At 43.0% G+C, this 16,233-nt stretch overlaps 1 protein-coding gene across 1 annotated transcript in view; it reads right to left on the bottom strand.

The window, feature by feature from the left end:
* The window catches only part of LOC140279174 (junctional adhesion molecule 3B-like), a 28,970-nt gene extending 14,170 nt beyond the window's left edge, over nt 1–14,800 (bottom strand). The window contains exon 1 of the mRNA XM_072374242.1: nt 14,700–14,800. Within this exon, the coding sequence (XP_072230343.1) occupies nt 14,700–14,748 (49 nt within the window). The 5' untranslated portion in view covers nt 14,749–14,800. The remainder of the gene's footprint in view (nt 1–14,699) is intronic.
* Nucleotides 14,801–16,233: the final 1,433 nt, after the last annotated feature.

Below are 16,233 nucleotides of genomic sequence, written 5' to 3'. Positions count from 1 at the left end.
CACCTGTTTGAAGATGCTCAGATTAAAACGTCCCAGATCAAGTATTCATGGGAAAAGTTGTTGTAAAAACACAAACAAGTCCTCATTCCTGAGTCCTGCGAAACAGCTCTGACCTAATTTTCATCGACACGAGCCGTGGACTAATAACTTTGGTCTCTGCTGTGAGATGAGCGCACAGGGAGTTTCTCCAAAGCGCAACGACAAAACAGCAACTCCGCTATCTTTCGCGTCAGATAAACAGGGAAGTATTGCACTTTCAGCTGAACTGATTTGCACAAAAATGTTTTGGACAAGAGAGGTTTCGAAAATGTAAGTGTATGTGTTTAGAGGGCAAGAAAACGCTAATTACAGCTTCGGTTTCCTACAATCAGGAGCTGTTCTTAAATAGAGTGAGAACAGGTTAGTACTTAAATGCTCAGACTATTTATAGGCGTTGTCAGCAGCAACCAGAGGACCATCGGCTTGTTAATTGGGATCCCTCCCAGGTAGGGAGCATAAGCAGAAGTTGCTCTTCCTTCCCGTTCACATGCACATGGGGAAACCGTGACCATACTTTATGATGAAATGATTGGCTGTTCATTTTTCAAGCCCAGGTCAACCTCTTGAGGGAGACAGTGAGAAAGCCTTGTCACTACAGATCGAAGCACAAGAACAAGAGCCTGAGCGGGTCTCCCCTGGCGCAGCATCTCTGTTATGCGAACAATCTGACATGCTACACATATTGCACGTCCAATAGAATTGGGGAGCTCCGTGGCGTCAGCTCAACGGAGAGCTAAGAGGAGGGGCTAATTTAACTCCCAGCAAGAGTTTTTTGATACAAAGTCATAGTCCAAATCCCTTGCTTGAACTGGAGCTGCTACCACAAAATCTGAGTTAAATCACGCCACGCTCAGTGCCAGAATTAGCTCCTCACCACAGTCTGCACAGATGGCAACAGCGGCGCTCGTTGCAAATGCTTCACATTCTAGCCCAGACTGCCTAACCCTTTCCTTAATCCTAATTAGGAATGCAATTTCAGCACAGGCCTTTTTAAGCCACGATGAACACAAACATTTGTATGGCTATGGAATTAGCCAAGTCCGGGGCCCTCTGATCACCACAGAGGGGTTTTTCTACATGGCTGCAGCTACTGTCCACAAAGTTTCCTAATCAACAAGACACAGGTCAGATAAAAATGCATGATGCTAAATCCCTGGATAACAATCCACTCCAAAACCTTCCCTAACCCCCCTTACACCCCCCCAGACATTTTCTAAAGCTTTCCATCCGTGCATCACAAAGGTTTAACTCCACAACATGTAAAGACCTGAAAACACTCATATGTGCAGACAGCAGGCTAATCTGAGTGCTGAGTTCCTAACATGGGTCTTTTTTGACCAGCCAGCAGTTCCTTTGCCTAATAATGCCCGATGTGGCCGGCACAGTGACAGAGAAATGGGGGGCAGCTGATCCACTCTGCTACTGCCGAACAGATAAGCGCTCATTGTTGAGTGTGTGGACGGTGAGCAGAGCCGACCACGATGAGTTAAGGCTCAACTGACAACTGAACAATAACACAACACCACACAGCAGAGACATGTTGACATAGCAGGTCCAAAAGGTTTAATCTGCCTCACTTCCTACGTGCTCCAAGGATGCCTGCTTTGGGTAAAAAAAAAAAAGAGTTGGACTGAAAGGGTGATTTTTGCAATTTAAGCGTGAGGTTTCCTCAACTTTTTATCACCTCGCTGGCTTTTATATCTGTTTTCAGATGTGTATTCCCACTACCTGCGCTCTGTCCGTCTGTGACGGATTCACGGGACTGTTCTGTTTGAGCCATCGTGTTCCCAGCTCCACTGACTCATCTGGTCCAGCTTCACTGCAACCAAATAACAGGAACCAACTGAGCGTAAACGCCACAGACAAAGGTAACAGTGCGTCAAACCCACAGTAACACTTGTAGTCGAATGCAGTCATGCTTTCAGATTTTTTCACAGTTCTGCACTTTTATGTTGCTCAGACTAAATTTATGAGATGGAAGCCAGAGGCTTTTTGACGTCTGCCTCCCAGCAGAGTTCAGCTCAGTCATCAAGATGCTATCGACTCTCAAACAACCGGTCCAGGACAAAATCCCAGTATTTCTAAAGTCTACTGTTACAACAATGGCTTCCCACAGGCCGGGCTATTAACTGGCCTTTGTTTTCACTCCTGAACAAAAGCCATGTTGTGTTGCGGAGACCTAAATACAGGAAAAGCGCAGCAGTTAAAGTGACATGATTTACGTCCGATCGCTGATGGAAACAATGACGTTACAATCACAGCTCGCAGTTTACTGGAAATAAAATGTGTTGTCAGTGCTCCACGTCAGCGTTTGCAAGGTTTTGGGTTTTTACTCCGACTTCAACTATTTATATCAACAACAATCCACAAGCTGTTTGAGGCTACGCTGATGTGCTTTTTTTCACTTCAAGGCACGGCAAACCTTCTAAATCAGCCCAAAATGGACAAATGTCAGACACTCTGTAAGGATTTACAAAGACTGAGCATTTCATCACTGCTAACTTTTTACATGTTTAATGCCAGATCAGAGGAAGTGTCAACTGACTTGGAAAATAAAAGCTAAAGTCAAGAGGAATGGCCAAGGGTCAAAGGTCAAACGTGCTCCTGACGCAACGATTCACTCACTGACAAAGATTTCCTTTACAGCAGCTCCTCTCACTCTGTGGCAACTGGCCCGCATGTTGTATAACGCTGTGGGAGGCGATTCGGGCGACTTCATTCTCCCTTACTTAGCAGCAATGAGGAGTAAACGAAGAGGAGTGCAGAATGCGAGGTCGCCAAAAGTGTGTGACTCTGTAGGGGATGACTGGTCACGTGAACTGGGCTTTGACAGGCAGGTGCGGTCGAGGGGAGTGGGTTCACTTAATGCCCCCGCATTTTCATACCTTAAATGTCACGAGGCTGTGATCATTTAGAAGAAGTAACACAACGTCTTTGGAAGCCTCTTTCTACGAGCTCACTGAATCCCACCGCAACACAATACGTGACATAACTAAGTGAGTAGTAGCTCGTTTGTGTATCCAGGAGGTTGGATTTTAACAACGAACACAGAATTCGATCCACACAAATTGAAAACTGTTACGAAATAAGTTCTAATTAAAAGGGCGGAGACGTCAGCTCTCAGAAACCACATTCTCGAAACAGATAAATTCCATTCAACCAGACACATAAGCGGGAATGAATCAGGGCTGGTTTTCATTTAAAGTGACAGTTGTTTATGAACATTCTGTGCCAACGATACAAGAAAAAAAAAAAAAAATCAAAGTGCATCAAAGTGCAACTCAAGCAAGAATTTGCCAACAAGCAGCCCACTCAGACAACAAGTGTGTATAAAGGCATACTCTAGACTCAAATAGTTTGCACAGGCTGGCTGAGCTGTGGGGCTGAGAATGTAGCTGAAACAACAGCTGGGGAGGAAAACCATCTGAGGCTCCTTCTGCTGACCCACCCCACGGAGCCGCACTTCCATCACCTGCTCTGGGAGGAATCCCTGATGGGTTTCCGTGGGAAATACCAGACAAAGGCATCAGACAGCCAAACCATCCACCGTTTCATGCCACTCATTCTGTTTCCATGTGAACTATGCCATCACGTATGCGGTCACACAGGAAATAAAGGTGTGCGGTACAGTTACAGTGCAACCCGCTCACCTAGGAAACAATGGCTAAGCTCCAAAGCACTTTCATGGTAAGAATAGAGGACAGCTGGCGACCTCTTCACCCGCTGCCTTTGCCTGCGGTAAACCACGCTGCTTTGTGGTGCTCTGCATGCTACAGCTGAGTATGGCTAACATGCGCCGCCCTGTTCGATACAGGGAAATCCCGTTCTTTGGGTCAGTCAAGACAAACCTGAACGCCACACGTTTTAAGATATATATTTTCAATCAAATTTCAAATAAAAATCAAATCATTTTTTCTCTATAAGTAAAAATGCAGAAATGTCCTTCCGAGTGGATCATAGTTCATTATCAGGTGTTTAAATGTAAATATAAAATCAAACACCTGCCATATCTCGGAGCTTGATCCCAACTCTGATATTCAAACCTGATGAAACGTATCTGTGTTCCACTCAAAATGTTACAAATTCGGCTCCTTTACATGCAGCGTTTACATGTCAAATTGTTAGATTGACTTAACATGAGTCACATTCATGAAAACTATCCGTGAATTAGACTCTACAGCCCCATTCGTGTCCTTCGGTAAGAAATATCCAGCCTGCAGTGAGCTCTGTGAAGTGAGCACAGAAGGCCCTGCCCTGATAAGCTCTGACTACAACTGACTGGCAAAGCGCCAGGCTCAATCTGCTTAAACGCAACCATCTCTACGAGAGCAGAGAAACGGTATAAAAAGCAGGCAGAAGTGGTTAAGTGCCATTCTCACAGCCTGTTATACTGCGATCTGACGGGGAGCCAAAGGGTAGATACCAGCACATCACAGCGTATCTGCAGAGCTCACCCCGCACCGAAGAACTGACTAGTTCTCACTGAACAGCATTAACATCGCCCCAAAGGAAGCCGCCCACAGATGTGAACGCTGATGATCTTGAGTGTTGGTGATTTGAGATAAAAAACGGTGCAGTCCCTCAGTTCTGCATGACTGCGTCTGTGCCAGGAAGGGAGGGTAAAGTGGGAAGCCATTTTTGAGAGGCTCAAAAGCGCGTACACGCAGATTCTCCGTGAAATTGAGGCGAAGAGCTCATGAAACCATGAACTCATTGTTCTAGCTCAAACCAGACCGGGCCAGAAAAAATGACTGCGAGGGAGCTGTGGGTTCAATTTTTGGGTGGAGTGAGGTGAGTGCAGAGGTTTGTGGGGCCTAATGTATGTTTACCCTCAACCTCACCTCCCACAGAAGGTATGCACACATGAAGCCAGCTGAACAAATGGCTTTTGTTCTCCTATTTTTTGCTGTTGTTCTTTTGATTTTCTCAATAATTCATCTGCCGGCTCTTTGCTTTTGTATGTTGAATATTTTAGGAACCGTACGACTGTGCTCTCAGTTTCCCCAGGTTGAAGACGATGAGTGTGAGAAGTGCTTTTGCTTTCTGGTACGCAGCTGCGACCTGAAGAACAGAAAATGTGCCAGAAATCTAGAGTTGCTGCTGTCTGACAGCAAAATAATTCAAATTATATTCGAGTTTTAAATTCGAACCTCAAAAAGATCCATTCCACGTGTTTTACGTTTAATCTGAAAAAGATCAAATCAAAACCTAGAAAATTAAACCTCATGAAAGCCATTTTTCCCCCCCATTTTTTTTAATTTTCAGTTGTATCTTTCCACATATTGAGAATAGCTTAAAGTCTTGCAAATCCCTCCCAATGTAGTGCATGGCATCTGTATGGGAAATGATTTCGAGTTACTTTTTTTAGCTCGGAAAATGACCGTTGTGTAAATACGTTAATCTGATTTTTGAAGAGGAGCAGGCTGGTGATAGGAAATGGGACTGTAGATAACACGGCTCGTTTTGGAAATGACTCTGCTCGAACACGGGATATGAGGTTTAATGAGTCAGGTCTTAAAAACTGACAATTTAGTCAAATTACAACCTTAAAATACAGGAAATCCCTCAACACAGAAGGGCTGTGGAATATCCACATACTCATCATCTGCCTCTATCTAATTTCTTCTCTTTGTATTGTTTTTCCCTCTTGTAGCTCAGGTTATTACAGCGTCTCAACTTAATACCAAAGACTGTGATCAGCTTTGAGGCTGGAGCAATCTGTTACAATCATGAAAAAAGCCAAACAAACTATTGAGCCACAATGAAATCCACCCAAATGACTTCCTCGTCCTGCCCCTCTGTGCATTTCTATGACACAAAGTCTGAGTATAGCCCCACATGTAAAGCTGCCTCTAATGGAGCTCAGACAGGGACCTGCCACCATGTTACAAACTCGTTGCCTATGTTTGGCATCCGGACAAATATCTGAGGCACTCACTTACCCAAAAGTATGCCCTCACACACATGTGGGAACAGTGCTGTGTATGCTGAGCTTCTACTAAAGCATGATTCACAAGGCCAAACTGCAAGGCCTAAAAGGTAAGAATAATATGGGCACCGGTGATCTTATCTGACAGAATCAGGAAATTCCATTAATGCCCCTTGATAGTAACTATGGCAGCTCTCTTTAACAATTCATTCCTGTTCCATGCAGCAACACTTCGGGTGAGGGCAGTTTTCCACGAAGCTGATGAGGAAGTTTTTTAGTTCAAACAGAGAAAGAGCGCTTAGATCCACGGTCAGCTGAAAGTGTAAGAGATCAATACTGTTAAGATCAATTCCATTTGGATTGCCTTCTACCAAAAGATATTTCAGTAAGCTCTAAAACTGCTTTACAGAGCTATCAGTTCAAGTTTCGTCAGGCAAGTTTCCCACTAAGTAGCCCTGAAGGGATAGTCCTCGCGCCATATGGCCAGATGGTCTGATAACAATCTGTCTGTCCGGTCAGCTGAATGTAAACTGTTCTTCTGTCTGGACTGGTGGCCGCTCTATGGCAGCAGACATATTGATCACAGCTGTAAAACGGACTTAAAATATTACTCATATAATTCATGTTTATTTACACTCATTTTATAGGGGTTTTTTTCTGTGTCATTTCTGTTGTTGTATAAATAATTTTCACCTGAGGCACTGGGCAAGCTGAAAGAAAATCAATTGCTCACACTTTAGTTTGGGTTGGTTTGTTAGGAAATTGATTTAAAAAAAAAAGCTATTAATTCAACCAGAGCGGGAGGCATATTGACAAAAGCCAAGTGAAGCTAATAAGATGAAGCAGTAAGTTAAAAGAATATTTTGATCTCTGGTAAATTCTGGTGGACAGTTTCCAAGGTAACACAATCCACAAACCAGTATCTTTAAAGTTCACCACTTTACACATTAGATCTTGTTTGTTTACAGTTTGACATTTTCCCGCGGGTTATATGCCAAAGTATTTCTTGGCCCCGAGCTGCTGCCAACCAACAGGAGAAAGGTACCGCTCCGAACCGAACTGGAGAAATGTTGTTTTTACAAGGTGAGTTTAACAGAAGCTACAAAAGCAAGATATGCTTTGTAAATAAAGAGGTTTAGATTAGAGTCTCTAGTTTCTGGAGCATGTTCACATATGGCTGCTTCACGCTGAACTACCAAACCCCCAAAACAGAACCGCGCCTGTTATTCAGCACAATACTGCGAGAGGATCCAAAGATAACGGACATTAAATATGGATTTTTGTCCCTCTATCACATGACGGTATATTTAAATTCTCCACAATTTGAAGATACTTTTTTTTTTTACAGCCTGCTGAATCATCTTCACCTCTGAGAGACTCTGCCTCTCTAAGGTGCTCTTTTTAATCATGTTACTGAACGGTTGCGAATGAATTTTTCTTACCTTTTCAACCCCCCCCCCCATTTCAACTTCTTTTTCAGATGTGCTGCTCCCATCAAATTCAAGATGAGCAAATATTTCACTTTCAACATCTAAAGTGTTCCGTGGCGAAGAAAATATTAGTTTATTAGATGAGGAAATCGTTCCGTTTTCTTTTACATTCGACACGGCATCCCGGGCTTTGTAGGTATGGTGAGTAAGTTTGTTCCTGAAATGTTGGAAGCCCTCTAAGTGTAATTAATTGTGACTTATCAAAGATCGCCACGGCTACATCTGAATTCCCTGAGGTTTAAATACTACTGACAAACACAGTTGCAGCAAACTGATACGGTCTAAATCTAATTTGCGATTTATTTTTGCAGTCAGAAGCATCCCGCATTATTTTAAGATGAACTTGAGACGGTGCAAGTTTGACGGCAGATAACTGGATGCTGGGCTTTAAACTCACTGCACCTTCGTGGGAATGTCTCGCTGAAGCGACGATACTTCAAATCACAAATTTAGAGCAACAAGAGAGTTTACAGAAGCATCCTCTGCGGTTCAGTAAATGTTTCAGTAAAATAAATCTCCAGTGTACGCCCCCGATAATCATCACTAAACACTTATTTGGATGAGCACCAAGATTTCTGTGTCATGTACCCCGAGCACTCTGAAATCCCCTTTCTGCTAACTTTGACATTGATTTTTTAACCACTAAGAATATGATTTATACTGCTGTAATGCTCGTACTTGCTAAATCAAAAGGATGTGACAAGGACTTATTAATTCCCGAGCAATACTGAGTCCATCGCTCTGCCAGTGCCGGGCTTGCCAACATAAAATAAATAACTTTCTTGTTTTCATTTTTAAGTTGCCGACATCAAGGTCCAGGTCTCGCTCAGTGACCCATTTATCATTTCAAGGCCGTGCTCCTTTGAAGTCAAATTTGCACTGACTCCCAGAAGAAGACACAAACTCACGTGAAGTTTTAGCGATCCAACGCAAAGCACAAGCACGAACTCGTATCAAACAGCATGGGGATTGTAGCATTTGCTCCTTATTAAAAACAGACTTCAGCACACACTGCTTTGGTTTTAATTTTGATGCCATGTATTGGACAGGTGCATCCACTCCCACAAGCTGCCACCTCAATACGCAGGCCTGAGGTGAGGCTGGAGGTGGTGTAGAGGTGTTTTAATTACTGACTACCAGATGTAAGAAAAGCAAATAAGCCTCAAGCGAAACTGGTCCTGATTAGCAGCAGGAGGTCTCGTGGTAACACTGTCAAGTGTTGTAGCTCCTCAGATGAGTACATATACAGCAGCCTGCCTGTGACAAATAACTACTACATGATGATGCAAACAGAATTGAATCAAAATAAGAAATACACTGCATGTGTAACAGCTAAAAAACATATTTCATCAGCTTCCTGCTTCTGTATTGTGAGGCATGACATCTCGTGACACCTCTGAGGTCTTTGGGTGGAGAGGTGGGGCCTTTTCTCAACAAAAGCACACATACACACATACAAATGCAATCACAGCTCCCTCATTATCTTCTAACTGTCACAGCCATGTGCCAATGCATCATTTCAAAGATTTACAACAAGATTCGGAATATCTGACCATGAGATATCTTCTTTGACCAAAAACAGATGATTAACAGCTTCTTTACTCTCAACTCTGCCAGGCCCACAGAAAACGTGAAAACCAGTCATGTCCAAGTTTCATTTCAAAAGTGAAGGCACAGCCTTTAGTCCACCTCTGTCTACGTTGATTTTAATATTTAAGTTTAGATATCAGGGTTCACCTAAGTCTGTATCTTGCTATTATAGTCCTTAAAACCCCATGTGGCTCGTAATCATCCTGCAGAGAATTAATGTTATTTTATCTCCATCGCAGCAGTAATTACGAGTCATTTGCAAAAAAAAAAAAAACTTTCCTGCAAATTGAGAGAAGTTTTGTCCACGATCATTTCGAATGAACTGTGATCTGACACCTGAGGTTGTCAGACGACTCCGACTCGTGGATATTTTTAGACAATAATTGCCCTTTTGTTACAGCCTGGTAAACAAAAGATGAATCCGGAGCGATTACATGGTTATGGCTCTAGCCTCAAGCTTTTTCCTCTCAGAAAAGCAGCTCAGCTGCATCTAGTTCATTGCCTCAACTGTCATTAGTGAAAACCCTAATTATTTCACCAAGCTGACAGCATCCCGATGTTTGATCGATGACAGTCTCTTTTGACCTATTCTACCAGTATCCAGAGAACACACAAGCAGCAAACTTCCATGGCACTTCCTCCCTCCAGGGACCATGTGACCACAGATAAAGATCATCAAAAAGAAACTGGTCTTGTGCTGTACAAAGCCCAGACAGCCAGTAAGGAAGAATCATGCAGATTATCCTGGTGATCTTAAGTGGCCTAAACACTACATTATGTCTTGTCAAAACAAACAACCGATTTAGCCTGTTATTGAGGAAGGCCCACCGTTTCCAAAAAGTCATTACCCAACAATTGCTTTCTTTTTCTCAAGGCTTTCTCCCTTCTCTTTGCTGGAAAATGTAACCAAATGGAAGGTCAAAACCTCACAAGAAATACTCTTCTTCCACACCTCGGTTCTGATCAATTTTCATTCGGAGTTTTTGGCCAGCGCGAGCTGCTTTGCGGCTGGTTCTAATTTATGACTGGTGGTTCGCTCACATGCTCGTCTTATTGACATTTGAAGCACGCGCATACCGTGGCCATTTCTGGAACGTGAGCATGTCAGTGTTTGCCTTTCAACCTCAGCACTCATCTACGGAGAGAGAGACGGTGAAAAGGAACGGGACAGGGAACTGAATTTCTCTGTGTCAACTCATAATGGATTCCTGTCTCAGGAGATGAACTGACACACCCTGCTTGTTTTCTGAGCGCCTTCAACTGCCAATACTGCTCAGCTTTCTGTCTTCACCCCCCCGTCTCTTCCACTCTGACCTCAGCCAGCTCATCAGCAGGCGTCTCTTTTATCTTTTTGGAAAACAGGTGGTTATGATTGTTAGTCAGTGCTCATATGACGTGAAGGTTTCTGCCTCCATGTGTTTTCAATCTGGAATGCTGCATTTGCTAACACGCACAGTCAGGTTTGGGAGGGACGCTGCAGATATTTCTGGTTACGCCTGCGAGGCTCCTCAAAACACCACCACCCACTCCTGCTCAGCTGTTTCAGGTCATTCCACAGCAAGGGCCATGTGGCACTTTGACTTCATCCCACAAAAGGACTAAAAAGACTGTTGTTACATATCTATATTTCAATCTGCAACAATTACATAGTGATGTTGACGAAAGTTCTCAGAAACCCCCCCGGTTAGTTAATCACAAACAGGACACACGAGTCCTTTCTATGCAGCTGACACCTTTCACTCTGGGTTGTGTAGAAAGGAACTCTTAACTTGTAGGAAACAAATACTCAACAGCGAGGGACTTCCTTATGTTTTTCCTGCCCCTGATTTACTCTGCCATTTACTGTCTCTGCAGGGAAATGTCAGACTGTATGTGATGTGCCCAAAGGGGCTGAACATGCCATTCAGAGAGTGCTCTAAACACTTGCTCGCAAGCTTTGGGTGGGCAGGGAAACATCAGACAACAAGCACCTCCTCGGGGGACCACTATCAGCAGTTACCTCTGAGTGCCCCGGCTCCTGCCACGCCAAACGGCTGTGCCACACACGCCAAACGTTACCAAAAGTGAGGATACTTGGCTCGAGAGTATCGGGTGACAGCATCTCTGGTTTTGCGTGGGTTAGCGGATGCTCAAAGCTCTCTGCGAGATGCAATGACTTATCGGCCCGAAAACACTCAGAAACACTCCGGTGGACAGCTTTCACGCTTTATCTTATCCATTCAGATAGCGACATGGGGCTCAAATTGGATCAGGCTGACAGCCACGAGCGGAAACAAAGATAATGTCAAGTCGTTAAAATGTCAAATGTCAATTAAAAGAAATCCTTCCTATACCTGAAGTGTGAAATACCACGAAGGGAGTCTCACATAGAATTGGAGTTTTGAGTATCCTCTTTTTCCAGGCTTTTGTTTTGCGAGAAAAAGGCAGCAGCGATGTCTGAAATGTATCGCAGTTCACAGGTGTTTCTTATAAAAGTAAAAGCAGTGATCTCAGAGTTTATATCTGCTCAGTACTAATCCACTTTGAGCATCTTCCAGCTCCCACATATCTTGGCTGTGCTGTTGGCAAGAAGGTTCTGGCAGATGTGCTCTGATAGCAAACAGCACCACTATCTTTGTCATATTTCGAGTGAAATGGCTCAGGTGAGGCCAACAATGGAAATTGTTTAGGCGCATTCCATTAGATGAGATTGGAAAGTCTGTTGTAAGCAAGTGTACTTTAAATAACAAAGGGGCCTCGTGTTTTGCTCCGATGACAGATGACTGAGCTCATATTTGCAGCATGCTCAGTCGTGCTGGGTTTAGCCTTCACTTGGAATGAGTCCGCAGCCATTAAAATGATCGCTACCCTAAGAATGCCATGAACTGAAATAACAAGCTCATCTCATGGACCCAGAAAACGAAACGAAAGTAAATGTAACTGAGTTTGGCCTACAGAGAAAGTAGGGAGTCCATTCTTCTCGGAATTTCTGACTCACTTTGTGAAAGATCAGAAACTAAATTTGGAGCGTGGCTTTCTCAAAATACAAGAAGCATTCTAATTACAGTCACTGCCTGTTATGAATCAGTGCCTATCAGCGCCAATTAGTAATTCATAGCGCAGCTAGTGGCCAGCTCCAGTCTAGCTACATTTGTCCTGTTTCTAAAGACAGTGGTGATGCTGGCCGGGGTCCAACCGACCACATGGCTAAGGCCTGTCCCCAAAAGACAAAAGAAATTCCTAAACCTTTATCAGCTTGCCACCCCCTCCTGATCACAGGAGGCTGTCACAGGTTTACTCAGGAAAACATCATTAAGAGAAAAGAAAATAATAAAAAATCTCGCAGCCTGAAGGTATGTCAAGAGAAACTAGGTTGAGAGCTCAGTAACATATTTCAAATAAGCTCCACTGTCATTCCTAATTAAAGGAAAGAGAATAAGCCTCCTCACACACGTGAGAGATCACAGGAAAGACTCTTATGTCTGCACTTCCCTTTGATCTGTTTGTCTGTCCTCTCACATCTTAATCCAAGGGTAAAAACTCCAAACAGTTTTCATGTTGACAGATGAAATGGACAAACAGAAATGCTTCCTAACGAGATCTGTTACACATAAAAAGGAAATAGTTTTACAGTAACTTCCCTGCATTCATTCAGCAGACGCTTTTATCGAAAGTGACTGAAAAGAGGAATACATTTCGGGGGAATGTGGAGGTCGGTATCTTGGCAGACGACAATTCAGCGTGTAGGCTGGGTAAGTTGAGTTCAAACCAACACCCCTCCTATTAAAAGACGACCGCTTTACCTCCTGAGTTATGGACATTAACCCTTCAATATCCTCTCTGAGCCAATCCGAACGCCATTAAAAAAAAAACATTTCCATAATAGTTTGAAAGTATTTCAGACCTTTACCACGCTATATTTGAATAAGCACAAATACATCCAACAAATATTCATCAGAACTGACTTTTCAGCGCTTGCGTGGCCCCAATTTTTTTTTTAATTTTGTGCCTAAAGAAATGAAATGTCAACAAATCTCATCAGTTTCAGGGCAAAGTGAATGTCACACAACCAGGACAGACCAAATATTTATCAGTCACAGCCATCGGCTGATGTTATTCCGTTTGCCAAAAGGCCAATTTGAGTCAACTAGGCCAATATATCTGTGCATCCATAATAATTACAATCAATCTGTTTGTTGGATTCACAAATGCTTGGGGCGATGCTTTATGGGTATCATCTGAAAAAGCAATGCCAAAACATGTGCCCGCTTGCAGCATTACATCCCCATAACTCGTGGTAGAGATGGCTCATGTCGATTTACTTCACAAAGTAATGAGATACAGTCCAGTGACCCAAAATGTGCTCTACCGAATGGTATAACTGGACATATAAGGGTAAATTCAGCCCATCGAAAACCTTTCACAGCACAAGGCCTGGCATGAGATGTACTGTCTCAGTCAGGGATGCAAAATGGAGCAAGTCGGAAGACGCTTCTTTTAATCCTGAGGAAAATGAGTTAATTTCAGATCATTTATAAGCGGCAACAAGTGTTTTATTTGTTCTCAGTGGCACATTTAAACTGAACGAGGAAAGTAAGCGTTTGTCATCTCGAATATAATAGGTTTGAATAGAACATTTTTTTCACAAAATATATTAATCAAAAAAGCAATTGGGGGGGTGGCGGTTTAGGGCTCGTGCATGAACATTTAAATAAACTGCTCCGCTCTTACAGGTGTCAGTTTATCGTTTTCAGCGAGCGAGGCTGAATATACAGCGCTGATATACTGAACTGCTGTCTGTTTACCAGCTAAGCGGTGGTGCGGTTTTAAAACGGTTCAGCAGCAGTGGAGGAGAAGGCGGAGGAGGATGAGGCGGGGGTAGAGGACACTCACTGGCCTGCCCGCTCGGCTGGATAGCTGGCTGGATGGCTGGCTGGCTGGCTCCTCCCGCGGACAGCCTGCTTTTATTCCGCCGCAGGAAAAACCGTTATCTCGCATCACCACATCTCTGCGATCACCGCGGCTCCATGGCGACGGTTAAACTGTTAACTGCACGAGCTACGAAGCCACATTTAAGCACATTTTAAGCCACGGACGAAAACCTTAATTCGAAACTTGGGACAAACTTTTTTCTCTGTGAGCAAAAAAAAAAAAAACCACACACACACACGCAGACACACACGCACAAAACGTGGTGGCTTGACCGGACTGAAGTGTGCTGCTATATTAAAGTGCTTAATATTAAAGCTAACGGTCCTGCTATGCTAATAGAGTCACATACAAGTAGTTTGTTATTTAACGTTCAGCGGTATTATAACGGTAAAAACGTACGGTGTAAGCGATGGATTTGAGAAACAATAGCAGCTTGATAGCATCGCTTAACCCGTAACGCACTGAGTTGTAAAATAAATGGAGACTACGTTGATAATTTCGCTTAAAACATTTCTAACTCGGTTATATTTACTTTACGCCGATAGACTTAGCTTGCGGACAGTCCCTTTTGAGTTTAACGTTAGTTGCGTCCAGATAGTTGTATTAAAAACCGCTTCCCACCCAAACGGTGTAAAAATGTTGATGAAACTGATGCAGGAGTAGATAACATTTAACGGTAACCCTCCACGAGATAACAGAGAGGAAAACAGCCGCTTAAACTGATTTGTTTTACTACTTACAGTGAGTTGAGAGGAGAGTCAGGAGGCAAGCCAGACGTGTTCTCGCCATCTTGGTGTCGATGCAATGCTCGGGTTTACTGGCCGTACATGCGCAAAGTAGCCTAAACAGCTTTGGTGAGGATACAGAGAGGGAGAGAGGCGGGGGATCTATTATATTAGGTTTCTATAGCTACCGAAAGCATCACTCACAGAGACAAGAATTTATAGTTGACGCGATGTGGGAGGCTTTTACTACTGTGGCTTTTACTGTAGGCAGGCAGCTAGCAGCTGGGAGTTTAGATATGAAAGCGCCAGCCTCCAGTTTTCTATGTGCTGTGGGATAGAAATAAGATTAAAAGCAAATTAGATTTAAAAGAGAACTTCCCACTCTTTCTTATTGCAATGGAAATAAGGGAAACGTGACAAGGTGGCTGCTAAAATTGCACAGACTATTAGTGAAAACCACAAGTGATGTGTAATAAAACATTCATATGTAGCTTAATTATGACTCCAGGCGTCTTTGACCTCCATAGAAATGTGTAATATGGTAAAGATTGAGCTTGGCACTGACTGCTGTGACAAATAGCATATGGTAGCCTAGGCTTTCATGAAATATACCCTAATCATTTCTTTAAACTGGATGTAAATCATAAGGACCCAGTCATACAATAAGTCTGATCCCCAAGACAGGTTCTGCAGCCCTATCAAGCCAGCCCTCTCATATCTTGTTCACATGAAACAACAAACTGAATCCCGTTGTGCCCTTTCATCACGTCTCACCTGATATGGTCTTTTTGCTTGCTTCTGGTTATGGGGACATGTACTGCTTACATCAGACAGTTTTCTCTCACAGTGCCCTGCTATAACTCTGTGATGACAGCTGGTGCAGCCCAGAAAATTCAACCCAAAAACATGCATGTAACAGACAAGTCAATAACCTCTTGTTCAGGAGCAAGAAAAATAAGCTTACCTATATACGAACAATCATGAGGTGCAAATAGACCTCTTATCTGCAACTGTTAGGCATAATCCACCAGTGGGTGGGTGTCGATAAAGAATGAATTCTGCTTTCATAAAAGTCAAATTAGAGACAGCTGTAATGAGCCCTGCATACTTCATTACTGTAGTAATTATATCTAAACATAGACATATGTCTATCTATGCTTGGAATGCGTATGAATTGTACTACATAACCCATGTAAAGCTGTGATATTCTAATATGAAGTAGGTGTATATATTAACCTACACTGGCTTTCGATGTTCGTACAACCCAAATTCAAAAATAGTTGGGACGCTTTGTAGAATATAAATAAAAAAGAGTGGAGTAAATATTATCACTTTGTGTCATAACTTTAATTAAAGTTTTCAGCTCATCTTTATTTTGACGGTTGTGACACATCTCAAAAATATTGGAGCAACAAAAGGCTGAAAAAGTAAGTGGTACTTATAATATAGGGATGGAGATTTGTGTGTCGACCACATAACTGAGCCAGTGAGAGAATGTAAATGATAAATAAAAGAGGCCCTAACACTGAACCTTGAGGAACTTCACATG

The sequence above is a fragment of the Leuresthes tenuis genome, unplaced genomic scaffold (genome assembly GCF_036924035.1).
Source record: "Leuresthes tenuis unplaced genomic scaffold, fLeuTen1.0.hap1 SCAF_21, whole genome shotgun sequence".
NCBI lineage: Eukaryota > Metazoa > Chordata > Actinopteri > Atheriniformes > Atherinopsidae > Leuresthes > Leuresthes tenuis.
Note: the sequence above shows the minus strand (reverse complement) of the source record. Positions and strands in the feature narration are given on the sequence as shown.